The sequence below is a fragment of the Mobula birostris genome, chromosome 2 (assembly GCF_030028105.1).
Source record: "Mobula birostris isolate sMobBir1 chromosome 2, sMobBir1.hap1, whole genome shotgun sequence".
NCBI lineage: Eukaryota > Metazoa > Chordata > Chondrichthyes > Myliobatiformes > Myliobatidae > Mobula > Mobula birostris.
Genome location: NC_092371.1, coordinates 125,948,949 through 125,965,215, shown reverse-complemented (window position 1 = coordinate 125,965,215; position 16,267 = coordinate 125,948,949). Strand labels below are relative to the sequence as shown.

The window sequence follows — 16,267 nt, the reverse complement described above, 5'->3', positions numbered from 1 at the left end:
CCGTACCTCCTCTGCCGACCCTTCCGGCTCAGACACCACGGGAGACACCCCGGGCCTACCTGTTGGACCCTCCCCCTCCCCCTCACTGGGACTCCTTGGCATCTGTGAGCCCTCTGTCTCGGGTTCTGGTTCCACCCTGTCTTCCCCCAATGCCGGCTGTATCTCAGGCTGGTGCTCAACACCCTCCCTCCTTTCACCTAACTCAGTGGGGGAAGGGTCAGGAGCCTCTTCTTCTGGTACCGGGGAATTACCAAACAGAAGTAGGTGCCACACATCTGAATCATCGTCTTCCGAAGCAGTATCCCTTCCTGGGGTGGGGCCCGGCCCCAGCTCTTTCGCAGCGGGCTCTTCCCTCACACCGTGCCCTCGCAGAGTCCTCGTACTAGGCGTAAACTCCCATTCGGGCTCTTGGTTTATCTACACCTCTTGACCCAGGGGCAATAGATGCTTCCGATGGAGTACCTTGACAGGCCCCTTCCCATCCTCTGGTCTCACCCAGTAAACAGGTGTAGATTCAGCATCTGGCTCTCTACCACATAGAGGGTGGCCACCCGGCGATTCCCCAACTTATGTTTATCAGGGAGTCCTAAATTCTGTAGGAGGACCCAGCCCCCAGCAATAGTTGGGCGAACTTCACTTTCTGATCATACCTCCTCTTATTCCTCTGATTCTGCTTGGTGGCTGCCGCCTCAGCCAACTCGTACGCCCTTTTCAACTCTCTCCTCATATCAGACACACACTTCAGATAGGGCTTCGAAGGTAATTCACTTGCTTCAGTCCCAAAACACAGGTCAATGGGCAACCTCGCTTCCCGCCCGAACTTCAGATAATAAGGTGAGTACCCCGTAGCGTTATTGCAAGTACAATTGTAACAGTGAACCGAATGCCCGATATGCTGACTCCACTTACTTTTCTGACCGATCTCCAGAGTTCCGAACATGTCCAACAGGGTCTGGTTAAACCTCTCGGGCTGAGGATCACCCTGCGAGTGATAGGGTGTGGTCATGGATTTCTCAATCCCAAGCATATCCAGTAATTCATGGATAAACCTGCTCCTGAAGTCCCATCTCTGATCACTATGGATCCGCCTGGATCAGCCATAATGAACAAAGTACCTCTCCCATAACACCTTCGCCACTGTAGTCGCTTTCTGGTCCTTAGGGGAAACGCCTGAGCATATCTAGTGTAGTGATCCGTGAGGACCAAAACATTCGCGGTATTGTTGGTGTCTGGCTCAATAGACAGGAAATCCATACCCACCAGGTCCATGGGTCCCACACTCTGCAAGTGGGACAAAGGAGCCGCCTGCGCAGGCAAGGTCTTCCTCCTGATGCAACGACTACACGTCTTACAGTATTTTTCAACCTCCCCCCTCATCCGGGGCCAGTAAAACCAGTCCTTGAATAACCCATAGGTCTTTTCCACCCCCAAGTGCCCGGAATCATCATATAGTGCCTGGAGCACAGTCTTCCGATACTTCTCAGGCATGACCAGCTGCCAACGCTGGGGGTGGTCCGGGGACGACGTGACCCGGTACAAGATTTGGTTCTTCAGCTTCAACCGAGGCCACTCCTTCAGTAGTAAGGGCACTGAAGCATGTTTCGCCTTCTCCGCCTGAGCCATATCCCCCTTCTCAGCCGCGTACCAGAGAGTGCCAATGCCCAGGTCATCACACTGAGCCGCCCCCACTTCCTGGGGGCTCAACTCTGGCAACTGCCTGTTCCCCAGAGCAGTCAAATTACAGTAAACAGTAGGTAACATGTCATCATCAGCCCCCAATTGATCCACTGCCCAATCTGGCCCCATCGGGACTCCTGCGTTATTCCTGTGATCCTCAGCCCGAGAGGATCCAAATTGACACATGGCCTTCACTCCCAGGGCAGGGACGTTCTCCCACTCCTCGTCTGTTCCTGACCCCTCATGCGCCCAACGAGATAAAGCACCTGCATCGATGTTCTGATTCCCCAGCCGGTACTTCAGGCTGAACTCATAGACAGACAAGGCCACCAACCACCGATGCCCAGTAGCGTCCAGTTTTGCCGCAGTCAGAATATGTGAGAGGATTGTCGTCTGTTCTCACCTCAAACATCACCCCGTATAGATAGTTGCTCAACTTGTCCACCACTGCCCATTTCAGCACCAGGAACTCCAACTTGTGAGTAGGATAGTTTCTCTCAGATGGCGACAAACTTCGGCTGACAAACGCCACCTACCTCAATCCGCTGCCCTGTTCCTGGTACAGGACAGCCCCCAGACCCTCTCGGCTGGCATCAGTGTGTAGCACATACAGCTTCCGGTGATCAGCAATAGCCATCACCGGGGCCTGTGTCAGCGCCCTTTTTAGAGATTGGAACGCCTCCTCACATTGAGCATCCCACCTCGATCCGAAGGGCTCCAACAGGTTCAAGTATCCTCCTGCTTCCTGCCCTTGGTTCCCTTTCCTTTTCTTCCCCGTGGGTAGATAGCCACACAACAGCTGGTTCAATGGGTGACTCATTTTAGCGTATCCTTTCACGAGTCGCCGGTGATACCCACAGAACCCCAAAAACGAGCACAGGGCGCTCACCTTCTGGGATCTTGGCCAGGTGGTCACTGCGTCTATCTTAGCCGGATCAGTAGCCACTCCATCTCGCGAAATTATATGTCCAACATAGCCGACCAACGTTTTACAGAACTGGCATTTATCCAGGGAAAGTTTCAATCCTTCCTCCTTCAGCTGCCACTCCTCATGTTCTTCCAAAGTAGATCCGAACACTATCAGATCATCCAGATACACCAACACCTCGAGCAAGTTCATATCCCCCACCGTCCTCTCCATGAGCCTCTGGAAGGTGGCTGGGGCCCCTGCTATGCCTTGGGGCATTCGTTCCAACTGAAAGAATCCCAGGGGATAGATAAAGGCCGTCTTCTCTTTATCGGCCTCACTCATTGGAATCTGGTAATACCCACTCTGCAAATCCAATGCACTAAACCACTGGGCACCACTCAGACAGGCCAACGTGTCTCAACCCTGGGGACCGTATACTGGTCGGGGACAATGTGCCGGTTCAGGGTCCTATAGTCCATGCACATGCGTACCTTCCCATTTTTCTTCCTAGCCACTACTATGGGGGACGCATACGGGCTCCGGGACTCCGCGATAATCCCTACATTCTTCACTTCCCACACATCTTCCACACCTGCTGGGGCCAACCATCGCGACCTTTCTCTAAACGGGGTGTCATTTGTCACCCGTACAGTGTGATGAGTGATCTTGGAACAGCCCACATCAAACTCGTCCTGAGAAAAGACATCCCTTAGCTTCAGCAACTTCTCCACCAGCCTTCTCTTATACTCCGGCGGGACAGGGGAGTCCTCAAAATTAAAGGCCTAGTTGGTCAGCCGCCCTCTGTTCTCCAATAGTTTTCCTCCAGTGGGCCTCATGGGGGTGCTAGACATCACCATCACTGGGAACAAGTGCGCGATGGGCACCCTGCGCTTAAAGGTGATCTCCCCCTCCGTTGTGTACAATCATCAATCATCAGAGGGCCTCTGCAATTCAGGTCTCACCAGTACCCCAGCCGGGAACCAGGACTCCCCTTCAAGGTCTTGCGGGGTGTCTACTAACAGGGCCTTGCCCGTCGGTACTCCGGGGAATCTGGGGGTCCCCATCACTACCACCTCCCCTGGCCGTATCACTTTAGGCCTCGCCTGAGTACACCACACTGTCCCTCATTTGAACCCAGGATCCAGCCCATTGGGGCCACCCGCTTCTTCGAACGCCGCTCGAAACACTGGGTGTACCAAGAGGGTCTCCAGAAAGTTCTCCCCCATCTTCTCCTTACAGGCTCCCAGGAGCCGTCGCACAAAAGGGGAGTTAGTCCCCACCAGAAGGGCAGCGCCACCTGTTTCCACCAGGTCCGGACAAACCAACACCAACGTCTCAAGGGCTTCAGACACTCCCACATCACCCTCTGAGAATTCCAATCTCACTGACAGGTACCCATCGTACGGGTAATCACCATCACTCCAAATGACCAGATCTTCAGGGCATTAAACGGAGTTGCTGGCAAACGCTTTAGATATTTGTTGTAAAACGACTGGTACAATAAGGTAACCTGTGACCCTGTGTCAAGGATGGCTCTTGCAAAGATTCCCTCTATCTGTAGGGACACGCTGGAACGGGGTCCCACCAGTCCATCCGGAATAAGGGCTTGTGCTTTCGGGGGTCCCATGGTTGACTTCTGGGAACGTGTTCCTCCCGATACTCCAGTCCATTCCCTCACTGAGTCTCTCCTAAGTTTCCCGACACCTCTCCCTTATTAGTCGCCTGGGGGCTTGCCCTGCGTGGGGCGCCTTGTCTCTCACAATCCCTCCGAAAGTGTCCCTCTTCCCCACAGCTGTAGCACACCCCCTGCCGCTAACATTCCCGCTGGAAATGCCCCTCTTTCCCACAGTTATAGCACACGCTACCCATTGCCCCTCTTCTCCCGAGACGTCTGCCACTCCCAGCCCACTGCGCGGGCCGTCCCCTGAAGGGGGTACTCTCCCTGCCCATCCCCTCAAGCGAGGGGTACCTACCCCCCTGCGACCCCTTGCGGTTCTCGGTTCTCAACCCGGCTACCACCTCCTCTACCGCTGAGGATCGTCCCCAGTGGCCAGAGCCCTCTTTCTGGCCCAACGCGCTCTCATCCTCCCGCACCTCTCTAATCTGCTGCCCGAATGATGGAGGGGGGCTCCTTTTATAAGACTGCCGGAGACTCCAAGCCACCTTGTGCTCCCCCAGGGAATCACTAAATAACTGATTCATCCTCAACCTCGCCACTTTGTCTGCCTTCACTACCCCCCGGCGCCACAACCCAGTAAGCATTCTCTCCAGCCAAAAAATGTATTCTGAGAGCTTTTCCCCTCTTCCCTGCATCATGTGGTGAAACTCCGCTAAAAGCTCCCAGGAACCTCCCGACATTCCAAATGCTCCCTTCAAAGCTTCCAGATACTCCACCAGGGAAGCCAAGGGTTGTTCAGCTTTCAGCTCCCGGATAACACCAGCCGCCCCTCCCTGCAAACTTTCCACCAATCGTTGTCTCTTTTCCTCATCCAAGACCGGCCATGACTCTAACAACTGGGACGTATTTTCAATCCATGTTTCATGATTGCCCTCCCCTTCCGGGGTGGGCGTGGCTCCTGAGAAAATTCTCAGCTTTGGGCGGGGCCCCTCGGCCCTTCTCACCAGGGGGGTAATGGTGGCTGCTAACTTGGAGGTCTCAGCTCCAGCTGGGGGATGGGGCCTGGCCAAGCCTTCCCACTCTGACTTTCCACCACTGGCTACTGGCACCTCCCCTGGGCTCTCATCTAGCTCCTCCTCCGGTGTCTCTTCACTTTCTTCCTCCGGGAGGGTGTGGAGGCCCCATAGCCTCGCCTCCACCTGGACGCTGACCATCACTGGCAGTTCCAACGTCATGACGTCAACGCTCGTACGAACCAACACCCAGCTGGATCCCACTTCTTTACCGCACCTTCTAACTATCAGTTCTACCTGGCCGATACCTTTGATCAAACTCATCCCTCGCACTGGTACTTCTCCCGAAGTGCAGAAATCCACCCCACTTAACACGCACGCGTGATTAACCGGTACATCCTGTAACTCAGATCAGCTTACAATCTTATCTCGATCCATCTCCGCACTACTTAACATGGTGATTTATACAGCTTACCGAAAATTCAAACCTGCACGCTGCCCCCACAAGTGTAACGCTGAGCTATATCGGATCTCATTTATCCAGGGGAAACCCCATCCGCTGCCCAACCATGTCTCCCAGTTGCGTCGGTTGCTGTGCAATGCCAGCTGGTACGACCTCAAACATCAAATATCAGACAGCACACAATGTACACTTTACAGATTACACTTTATAAATCTTACTGGGGCTATGAGATAATAGAGATACAATATAAAAGAAAAAGAAAAAGGCGCCAGACTTATCAAAGTTCAATCTCTTCATGCACACAATTGGAGCTCAAATACCCGGGGTCTTCTCTCTTCACCCTGTGATCCACTCCGACCCCCTCGACTCGCCGCTCAGGACCACCCAAGGTGATCGCCAGAGCGCTTCCAGCACGAAGTCTTCCCCCGGTCTCTCCTGAAAAGGCCGCCAAACACACCGGTTCCCAGCCATATGAGACAGAGTATCACCCCAAAAAAAGAATGACATGGACACCCATTGGTTCATTCCCTCCTTATCATTATTGATAACCCAAACAAGCTGCTAGCTGCTAGAAAAAGAATCAGTCTCAGCAGTTAACATCACAGAGAAACCATTTTAACTATAACATAACAAAGAAGGCTTTTTGATTAGCATACGCAGTAACATAAAAGAAGGAACCCCTTACAAAGTAGTGAGTAATGACCAGGAAACCTGGCTTATATTTCCTGTAAATATGAGCATCGAAACCTACAGAGAACATACAGTAGGTCATAGAATAGGACAGCACAGGGACAGGTCCTATGATCCACCATGTCACTGCCAACTACAATGCCAATCTACAAATAATCTGATCTACTTGAACATGGACCATATCCCTCCATTCTCCATGGATGTGTGTACCCATCTGAAAACCTCTTATATGGCACAGCAGTGCTTGTTTCCATCACCACTCCTGGCAGCAAATTGCAGGCACCAACCACATTGTGTAAAAAGAAATACCATTACCTTAAAGCTATGCACTCTAGTATTTGACACTTGTATTCTAGAAAAAAAAGACTACTTATCCTGTGCCTATAATAATTCTATAACCCTCTATCATGTTAGTCCCCAGCCTCTGATAGCTTAAACAGCTTAAGTATGTCGAACCTCTCATTATAGCTCATACACTCTAATCCAGGCAGCATCCTGGAGAACCTCTTCCACGCACTCTCCAAAACCTCCACATCCTTCCAATAATAGGCAAGTAGAATTTGGATATCACTCAGACAATAGCGAGAAAGATCTGAGGAAGATGAAGAAGACTGTACATGTTAACCTGGGATGCTGCCACACAACTGCAATGAACCAGGTTTATGAAGTGCACGTGATGCAGCAATGAATGGGCGACAAAAAAGCAATGAAGAATGTTGGGAAGAAGACTAAAGATAATGCATGGGAAAATGATGTGTCAATATTACCTTGGAGTGTAGGAGGTTAAGAAGTGACCTTATACAGGTTTATGAAATCATGAGGGACATTGATAGGGTGAATAAGGGAAAGATTTTAATGGAACCTAAGGGACAGCTTTTTCAAACTGAGTGTGGTGGGTACATGGAACAAGCTGTTAGAGTAAGTGGTGGAGGCAGACATAATTACAATATTTAAAAGACGTTTGAACTAAGGAGGACATAAATAATCTTCCAGAAATAGTAGGGGACAGAGGGTCCAGTGAGATGGAGGAACTGAGCGAAATATATGTTAGTAGGGAAGTGGTGTTAGGTAAATTGAAGGGATTGAAGGCAGATAAATCCCCAGGGCCAGATGGTCTGCATCCCAGGGTGCTTAAGGAAGTAGCCCAAGAAATAGTGGATGCATTAGTGATAATTTTTCAAAACTCGTTAGATTCTGGACTAGTTCCTGAGGATTGGAGGGTGGCTAATGTAACTCCACTTTTTAAAAAAGGAGGGAGAGAGAAACCGGGGAATTATAGACCGGTTAGCCTAACGTCGGTGGCGGGGAAACTGCTGGAGTCAGTTATCAAGGATGTGATAACAGCACATTTGGAAGGCGGTGAAATGATCGGACAAAGTCAGCATGGATTTCTGAAAGGAAAATCATGTCTGACGAATCTCATAGAATTTTTTGAGGATGTAACTAGTAGAGTGGATAGGAGAGAACCAGTGGATGTGGTATATTTGGATTTTCAGAAGGCTTTTGACAAGGTCCCACACAGGAGATTAGTGTGCAAACTTAAAGCACACGGTACTGGGGGTAAGGTATTGGTGTGGGTGGAGAGTTGGTTAGCAGACAGGAAGCAAAGAGTGGGAACAAACGGGACCTTTTCAGAATGGCAGGCGGTGACTAGTGGGGTACCGCAAGGCTCAGTGCTGGGACCCCAGTTGTTTACAATATATATTAATGACTTGGATGAGGGAATTAAATGCAGCATCTCCAAGTTTGCGGATGACACGAAGCTGGGTGGCAGTGTTAGCTGTGAGGAGGATGCTAAGAGGATGCAGGGTGACTTGGATAGGTTGGGTGAGTGGGCAAATTCATGGCAGATGCAATTTAATGTGGATAAATGTGAAGTTATCCACTTTGGCGGCAAAAATAGGAAAACAGATTATTATCTGAATGGTGGCCGATTAGGAAAAGGGGAGGTGCAACCAGACCTGGGTGTCATTATACACCAGTCATTGAAAGTGGGCATGCAGGTACAGCAGGCGGTGAAAAAGGCGAATGGTATGCTGGCATTTATAGCGAGAGGATTCGAGTACAGGAGCAGGGAGGTACTACTGCAGTTGTACAAGGCCTTGGTGAGACCACACCTGGAGTATTGTGTGCAGTTTTGGTCCCCTAATCTGAGGAAAGACATCCTTGCCATAGAGGGAGTACAAAGAAGGTTCACCAGATTGATTCCTGGGATGGCAGGACTTTCATATGAAGAAAGACTGGATGAACTGGGCTTGTACTCGTTGGAATTTAGAAGATTGAGGGGGGATCTGATTGAAACGTATAAGGTCCTAAAGGGATTGGACAGGCTAGATGCAGGAAGATTGTTCCCGATGTTGGGGAAGTCCAGAACGAGGGGCCACAGTTTGAGGATAGAGGGGAAGCCTTTTAGGACCGAGATTAGGAAAAACTTCTTCACACAGAGAGTGGTGAATCTGTGGAATTCTCTGCCACAGGAAACAGTTGAGGCCAGTTCATTGGCTATATTTAAGAGGGAGTTAGATATGGCCCTTGTGGCTACGGGGGTCAGGGGGTATGGAGGGAAGGCTGGGGCGGGGTTCTGAGTTGGATGATCAGCCATGATCATAATAAATGGCGGTGCAGGCTCGAAGGGCCGAATGGCCTACTCCTGCACCTATTTTCTATGTTTCTATGTTTCTATGAACAGGTTCATGGATAGGAAAGATTTGGAGGGATATCAACCAAGTGCAGGCACATGGGACAAGTTCAAGGACTGAATGGGCCAACAACATTCCTTTATGCTGTATAACTATAATTCTATCACTCTAATGTAGGAGAGAAAAAAAAGATGGCAAAAATGAACTGAAGAAGATGTCTGTGGATTGTGCTTTCCCATTCTTGATGTGCATTGCTGATAGACATCTTTAGACATGGGATCTGAGGTGCTTGTAAACAATTAGTCCATTGGTTGGGCAAAGAAGTTTGAAGAATTGAGAGGGAATAAGGGCTCAAAGTTCATATACTTATAGCACTGAAACATCATGAAAAAAACATTAAATTGTCATTTTAAATTCATGGAATTTTGAAGTAATTGCTCTGAGGGAATGAAATGCCACACATGTAGAACAAGAACAAAGACGTTGTTCAGTTGTGATTGTACCTTGGTATGTCATTCAAAGATCACTGACATCTCATTTAATATGCAGTCAGATTTTCATTGCTTTTTGCAACCAGAACATTTCAAAATAGTTGAAACTTCACAGAAATTCACAAAAACGCAGTGATTCCCTTGATGTAGGTTACAAAAAAGTAGCCTTTGAAGCAGGCAGAAAATATGGGATTTCAAAGGAAAAGATCATGAGATCTTGGTGATCTATCACCTAATGCCATTCATCTGCCTCTTCTTTCATTTCCTTTTATTACTTGCTAATCAAATAGTTATGTCACTCGCAGTCCAACACGGATTGCATCTCTAATGTCCAACTGTACTGGTATTTGCTAGGTCTTTTCAAATACCTGTTAATAGTCAACCTGATTAGTGTGCCTGAAGTCATAAGTAAGCATGATCAGCATAAGAAAGTAGATTCCCTTCCCCGATGAACAATCTTAAACCTAATAAATTGTGTTCCTTAACACTTCAATTGCTTTGGTTTACAAATATTCACCCATCACCATTGATCTGGCAATTGAAAGCACAGGAAAGTAAGCAGTCGTAGAGAGTAAAAAATCTGCCCAATATATCACATGTACGTCTCTCTCCACCATTGGTAGTATGTACAGGAGGTGCTGCCTCAAAAAGACAACATCTATTATCAAAGATCTCCACCATCTGGGTCATGCCATATTTTGCATCCAACAAAGGGCAGGAGGTACAGAAGCTTAATATCGCACACCACCAGTTTCATGAACAGCTATTTCCCTTCAACCATTCAGTTCATAAACCATCAAAAAATCCTCATCACTACAGTTCTGCAACACTTTGACCACTTTGATCACTTTCATTACGTGCTGATCAGATAGTTTTGTCATTTAAATGTACTCCTTATTCCTAATTCTTGTCAAAAGTCTGTATCTTGTGAATACTGCTTACATGATGCTGCAAGTCACCTTTTCTTTGCATACACGTACTTCTGCATATGAAAATAAACTTCCTTTAATCAACAATCATTAAGGGAAGAAAGTATGGAATCACTGCTATTCTCTTGAGGCTAAATGGGATTCCTAACTTTCGAGGCTTAAATATAATTTTTTTGACCATGTGTCTTGATTCTATCTGCCATTTGAAATTTCCATTTATTCTACAATAAGCACAAGAGAATCTGCAGATGCTGAAAATCTTGAGCAACACTCACAAAATGCTGAAGGATTGCATCTCTAATATTCAACTGTACTGGGTAGAATGCTGGTCCATTTCAAAGGGCTGCTAAGAGTCAACTGCATTAGTGTTCCCGAAGTCATACATACGCGATATCAGCATAAGAAAGCAGACCTTGGCACTAAACACTTATTCCCCTCAATAGATACTGCCTGACTTGCTTGGTTCCTCCAGCATTTGTGTGCATTGCTCATTTATTCTATTAGGTCCCTTTATCTGGAAAACGTCATTCTGTTGTTCTGATCGCTACACTAGAGGAAGGATGTAGAGGCTTTGGAGAGTATGCAGAAGAGATTTGCCAAGATGCTCATGGATTGGAGCATACTAGCTCTAAGAAGAGTTTCCTCTGGAGCATCAGATAATGCAGGGGTGACTTGATAAAAGTATAAAATATTTTAAGAGCCAAGGATAGGGTATATAGAGTAATTTGCCCAGGCTATATACAGTCGGCCTCATTATCCGTGAGTTCCGCATGCACAAATTCAACCAACTGCAAATCGAGAAAACCCGGAAGTGCTCTTCCAGCACTTGTTGTTCGAACATGTACAGATTTTTATTTCTTGTCATTATTCCCTAAACAATGCAGTATAACAACTATTTTACATAGCACTTACATTGTATTAGGTATTATAAGTAATCTAGAGATGATTTAAAGTATATGGGAGGATGTGCGTAGGTTATCGTGGATCGGGATCCAAAAAAGACGGAATTTCTCTTACTAAGTAAGTCGGAACAGGTACATCCGATATTATTTAGTGTCAGTTAGTCAAACGTTTTTATTAGTATAGAGTATATATATATATATTACCTTTCTTGCATATAAAACACTTAAGAAATGTATGTTTCAGCACTGGGCTCGGGAACGGAAATTCCCGAGTTCGATCCAGTGACAGACCGCTCCCGAGCGCACTCTCCATCCATGCCGGGTTGATGTGAAGGATCAAAAACCCAAACCCCCAAAACCCAATAATTAAACCACTGCGTTGCTTAGTAATAATTGTAGCTTTCATCGGGGCAGGGCCTTTCTCACTTTATCCTTTAAAATTGTTCCAATCGTTAACCGACTGTAGCCTAACGCTTTTCCAATGACTGATGGCATTTCACCTCCTTCCGATCGCTTTATTATTTCCACTTTATTTTAAATCGTGATCGTGATTATTTTTGTGAACAGAAACACTGTGGATTCAGAGTTCTGCTGCTGGGTCCTAATGTCCACCGCACAGACACAGGTTAAATAAGGTCCAGGGTTCCGCTGGGTCCTAAGATCCACCGTATTTAGACAGGTTGAATAAGGGACTTGAGCATCCGCGTTTTTTGGTATCCGCAAGGGGTCCAGGAACCAATCCCTCGCGGATAAGGAGGACCGACTGTATGTCAAATATCAGAGGGTTTAAGCTTGAGGGGGAAGGTTTAAAGGAGATTTGTGAGGTAAGTTTCAAAGTTTTAAAGTACATTTATTATCAAAACAGCCCAGGATAGGCCCAAAGACTTGGTATCACTCATCATATTAGCGGACATGATTAACGGATAGCACAGCAATCAACACAGTCTTCCTAACCTCGGTGCTATGGAAAGAGGAGTCACCATTGCAGTGAGCGAGCAATATCAGCTCTCACCTCTGATCTAGCAACACATTATGTTAGTTTGATAAATAATATCATAAATAAGATTAACTAATTTTCAAAATTTATACACCTGTGGAGAAGGATTATACAAAAGATAGAATTTCCACATGATAGGGAAAAAAATCATTTTATCAGAAAAGAAAACATGAAAATGGCTTAATAAAAGTCATGACGATAAAGTTAAGAGAAAAAAATTAAATATTCAGTTCACATAATAGATGGGTTATTTGTGGACATTCAAATAAAGTGTCTCATAGAAAATAAATTGCAAAGTGATAAATTATCGGCACCTCAGGTTAAGTGGCTCAACAATTGGCAATAAGAATGAATGAATTAACAAGACATGAGTGGCAGTGAAATAAAGGTAATCATGGAATGAAGGATGTTGGCAACATTTGCTGACTGGAGCAAATGGAACCATTGGAACGTTCTTTTGACTTCTTGCTGTTAGAAAAAAAACCAAAAGATCTCACATCTATTTGAATAGTCAGTTTACCGGCTCATAAATGGAGATGAGTGCCACTTTGTCAGTGTTCGTACACTCATGAACCTGTCTGAGATTTGTTGTGGGTTTCTTCTATTGTAACAGTACAGAGATTAAGCCACTCTTCACGACTGAGATTCTGGTTTAGCACTTAAGGACTGATGCTTCAATGAAGATGTATATTTTTTAAAGAGACTTGTGAAAAAAAATCAGTGGAAACACAATAGACTGCAGATGTTGGGATCTGGATCAATAAATATTCTACTGGAGGAATTTAGTCAGTCAGACAATATCCTAATGGGTCCTGATGCAGGGTTTTAACGTGAAACATTGAATATTTCTTGGTGTTTATGAAGAAAAGACAATGTAATTTGGACAGGAAAAGAGAAAGAAAGATCTAGTTGTTTTAACTGAACAAGTAAATATCTTCATCCAGTTTGGATGACTTTTCAGGAGTGACTAAATAAGAGGGCCTGAGGGACTGTAAGAAAAGAGTTCAAGCAGTCATACTCACTTGGAATTTACTGAGTCAGTCTATTCAAAGGGCAGCAATTCACATTAAGCTAACCCAACTGGCTGAGAATCCTACTCAAACAAACTGGCACAATAAGTTAGAAATAATTAAAGTAAATAAAAACAGACAGACTAACTGTGCCCATTTAATTTGACCTGACCATGAAACAAATTGCATGAGTCGTAGAATTACAATTTACAATTGATACCATTTTAAATAAGGGCTGGAGGCATTATCATGAATAATCTGCCCTCATTTAATATGTTTACAGAGCTGCTGTGCTTCTTTGTCTCCTTTACTTATTAAAGATTGTTCTCTTTAATTGTCTAGAACAACAATGCCACTCGTGCAGCATAATGTGAATTCAGTGGCCTTGCAAAATAATTGACAGCCCAGTATGTCTACCAGCAGCTATACATAGAAGTTTTCTGTGTGTTGAGGAAAACCACTCTTCGATCTGGTCATATACATGACAAACACCAACAAGAGAATCCTAACTTATTATGAAGAAAGTAGTAAGGAAATTTTCTATCTAAACTCTACTACAAGGAACATTTGAATTAGTGTCTACAATCCACCAGTGCCAACAACAACCTGAATGGGTATGGTATAGGAAAATCAACTCAATATTCTGCTATTAAAAAAGCATTCTGAGGAAACAGAATATCATCCTGCAATCTTGGCCAAAGAAGATTATAGCTGGGATTTTAATGTTCAAGGATATACACTGCATTGAAAGGACAGGCAGGAAGACAGAGGGGGCGGTGTTACTCTGTTGGTAAAACTGAAATCAAATTATTAGAAAGAGGTGACATAAGGTCAGAAGTAGTTGAATCATCATGGATAGAGCTAAGAAACTACAAGGGTGACAAAACTCTGTTGGGAGTTGTACACAGATCCCCAAACAGTAGTAAGGATGTGTTCTACAAATTACAACAGGAGATAGAAAATGCATGCCAAAAGGACAATTTTACAATAGCCATGGGGATTTCAATATGCAGGTAGATTGGGAAAATCAGGCTGGTGCTGGAGGCAAAGCTACCTTAAAAGTTAGTGGGAACTTAGAGGTTCAGGAAGCTTTTAAAAACCAACAGAAGGCAAATGAGAAAAGACATTAAGGTGATAAAGATGGAATACAAAAGTAAGCTACCCAATAATATCACAAAATACCAAAAGTTTCTTCAGATACATTAAGTGTAAAGGAGAGGTGAGAGTGGATATCAGTCCACTGGATAATGATGGAGAGGTATTAATGGGGGACAAGAAAATGGCGAATAAGTATTTTGCGTCAGCCTTCACTGTGGAAGACACTAGCACGATGGTGGAAGTCTCAGGAGTCAGGAGTCATTAAGTGTGTGAAGTTACCATTACTAGAGACAAGGTTCTTGAGAAACTGAAAGGTCTGAATGTAGATAAGTCACCTGAACCTGATTGTATACACCCCAGGGTTCAGAAAAAGGTTGCTGAAGAAAATGTGGAGGCATTAGTAATGAATCACGAGATTCTGGAATGGTTCTGGAAGACTGGAAAATAGCAAATGTCACTCCACTCTTCAAGAAGGGAGAGAGGCAGAAGAAAGTAAACTTTAGACAGTTAGTCTGACCTCAGTGGTTGGGAAGATGTTGGAGTTGATTATTAAGGACGAGGTCTCAGACTACTTGGAGGCACATGATAAAACAGGCCAAAGCTAGCATGGTTTCTTCAAGGGAAAATCTTGCCTGACAAATCCGTTGGAATTCTTTGAAGAAATAACAAGCAGGATAGACAAAGGAGAATCACTTGATGTTGTGTTCTTAGATTTTCAGACGGCCTTTGACAAGGGGCCATACATGAAGCTGCTTATCAAGCTATGAGCCCATGGTATTACAGGAACGATTCTAGAATGAATAAAGCAGTGGCTGATTGTCAGGAGGCAAAGAGTGGGAATAAAGGGAGCCTTTTCTGGTTGGCTGCTGGTGACTAGTGGTGTTCCATGAGGGTTTGTGTTGGGACTGATTCTTTTATGTTATATATCAATGATTTGGATGATAGAACTGATGGCTTTGTTGCAAAGATTGAAGAAGACATGAAGATAGGTGGAGTGGCAGATAGTTTTCAGGAAGTAGAGATGTTACATAAGGACCTGGACAGATTAGGAGAATGGGTAAAATAAGTGGCAGTTGGAATACCAACGGTCATTCACTTTGGTAGAAGAAATGAAAGGTTGTCTATTTTCTAATTGGACAGAAAATACAGAAAACTGAGATGCAAATGGACTTGGGAGTCCTTATGCAGGATTCCCAAAAGGTTAACTTGCAGGTTGAGCCAGTGGCAAGGAAGGCAAATGTGATGTTAGCATTCATTTCAAAAGGACTGGAACATAAAAGCGAGAATGTAATGTTGAGACTTTATAAAGCACTGGTGAGACCTCACTTGGAGTACTGTAAGCAGTTTTGGGCCTCTTATCTTAGAAAGTATGTGCTGAAACTGGAGAGAGTTCAAAAGAGGTTCACCATAATGATTCCAGGATTCAAAAGCTTGTCATATGAAGAGCACTTGATGGTTCTGGGCCTGTATTCACTGCAGTTCAGAAGAATGAGGGGTGACCTGATGGAAGCCTATCAAAAGGTGATAGGTCTTAATAAAGTAGATGTGGAGAGGATGTTTCTTTTGGTGGGAGAGTCTAAGACTAGAGGACACAGCTTCAGATTAGAGGGGCGTCTTTTTAGATCAAAGTTGAGGAAACATTTCTTTAGCCTGAGAGTGGTGAATCTGTGGAATTCTCTGCCACAGATAACTGTGGAGGCCAAGTCTTTATGTATATTTAAGGCAAAAGTTCTTGATTGGTCAGAGTTGACCATGGATATTGTGTCCTAGCTGTCTAGATATCAAAGCCTGGGCCGTACAATATGGAAAGCACGCTGTTGCCCATGCAAC

The 16,267-nt window shown here is 45.4% G+C and overlaps 2 protein-coding genes across 6 annotated transcripts in view; both read right to left on the bottom strand.

Moving 5' to 3' along the window:
- The window catches only part of kif6 (kinesin family member 6), a 610,920-nt gene that overhangs the window by 164,088 nt on the left and 430,565 nt on the right, over nucleotides 1-16,267 (bottom strand). The window lies entirely within an intron of this gene.
- LOC140190725 (paraneoplastic antigen Ma3 homolog) lies at nucleotides 4,400-5,542 on the bottom strand. Its single transcript, XM_072247543.1, has one exon. It carries the CDS (start codon nucleotides 5,540-5,542, stop codon nucleotides 4,400-4,402), a length of 1,143 nt encoding a protein of 380 aa, XP_072103644.1.

What these genes read in the sequence shown, in the direction of transcription:
- LOC140190725 (XM_072247543.1), bottom strand. Translation starts at nt 5,542, where the DNA reads ATGAGTTTGATCAAAGGTATCGGCCAGGTAGAACTGATAGTTAGAAGG.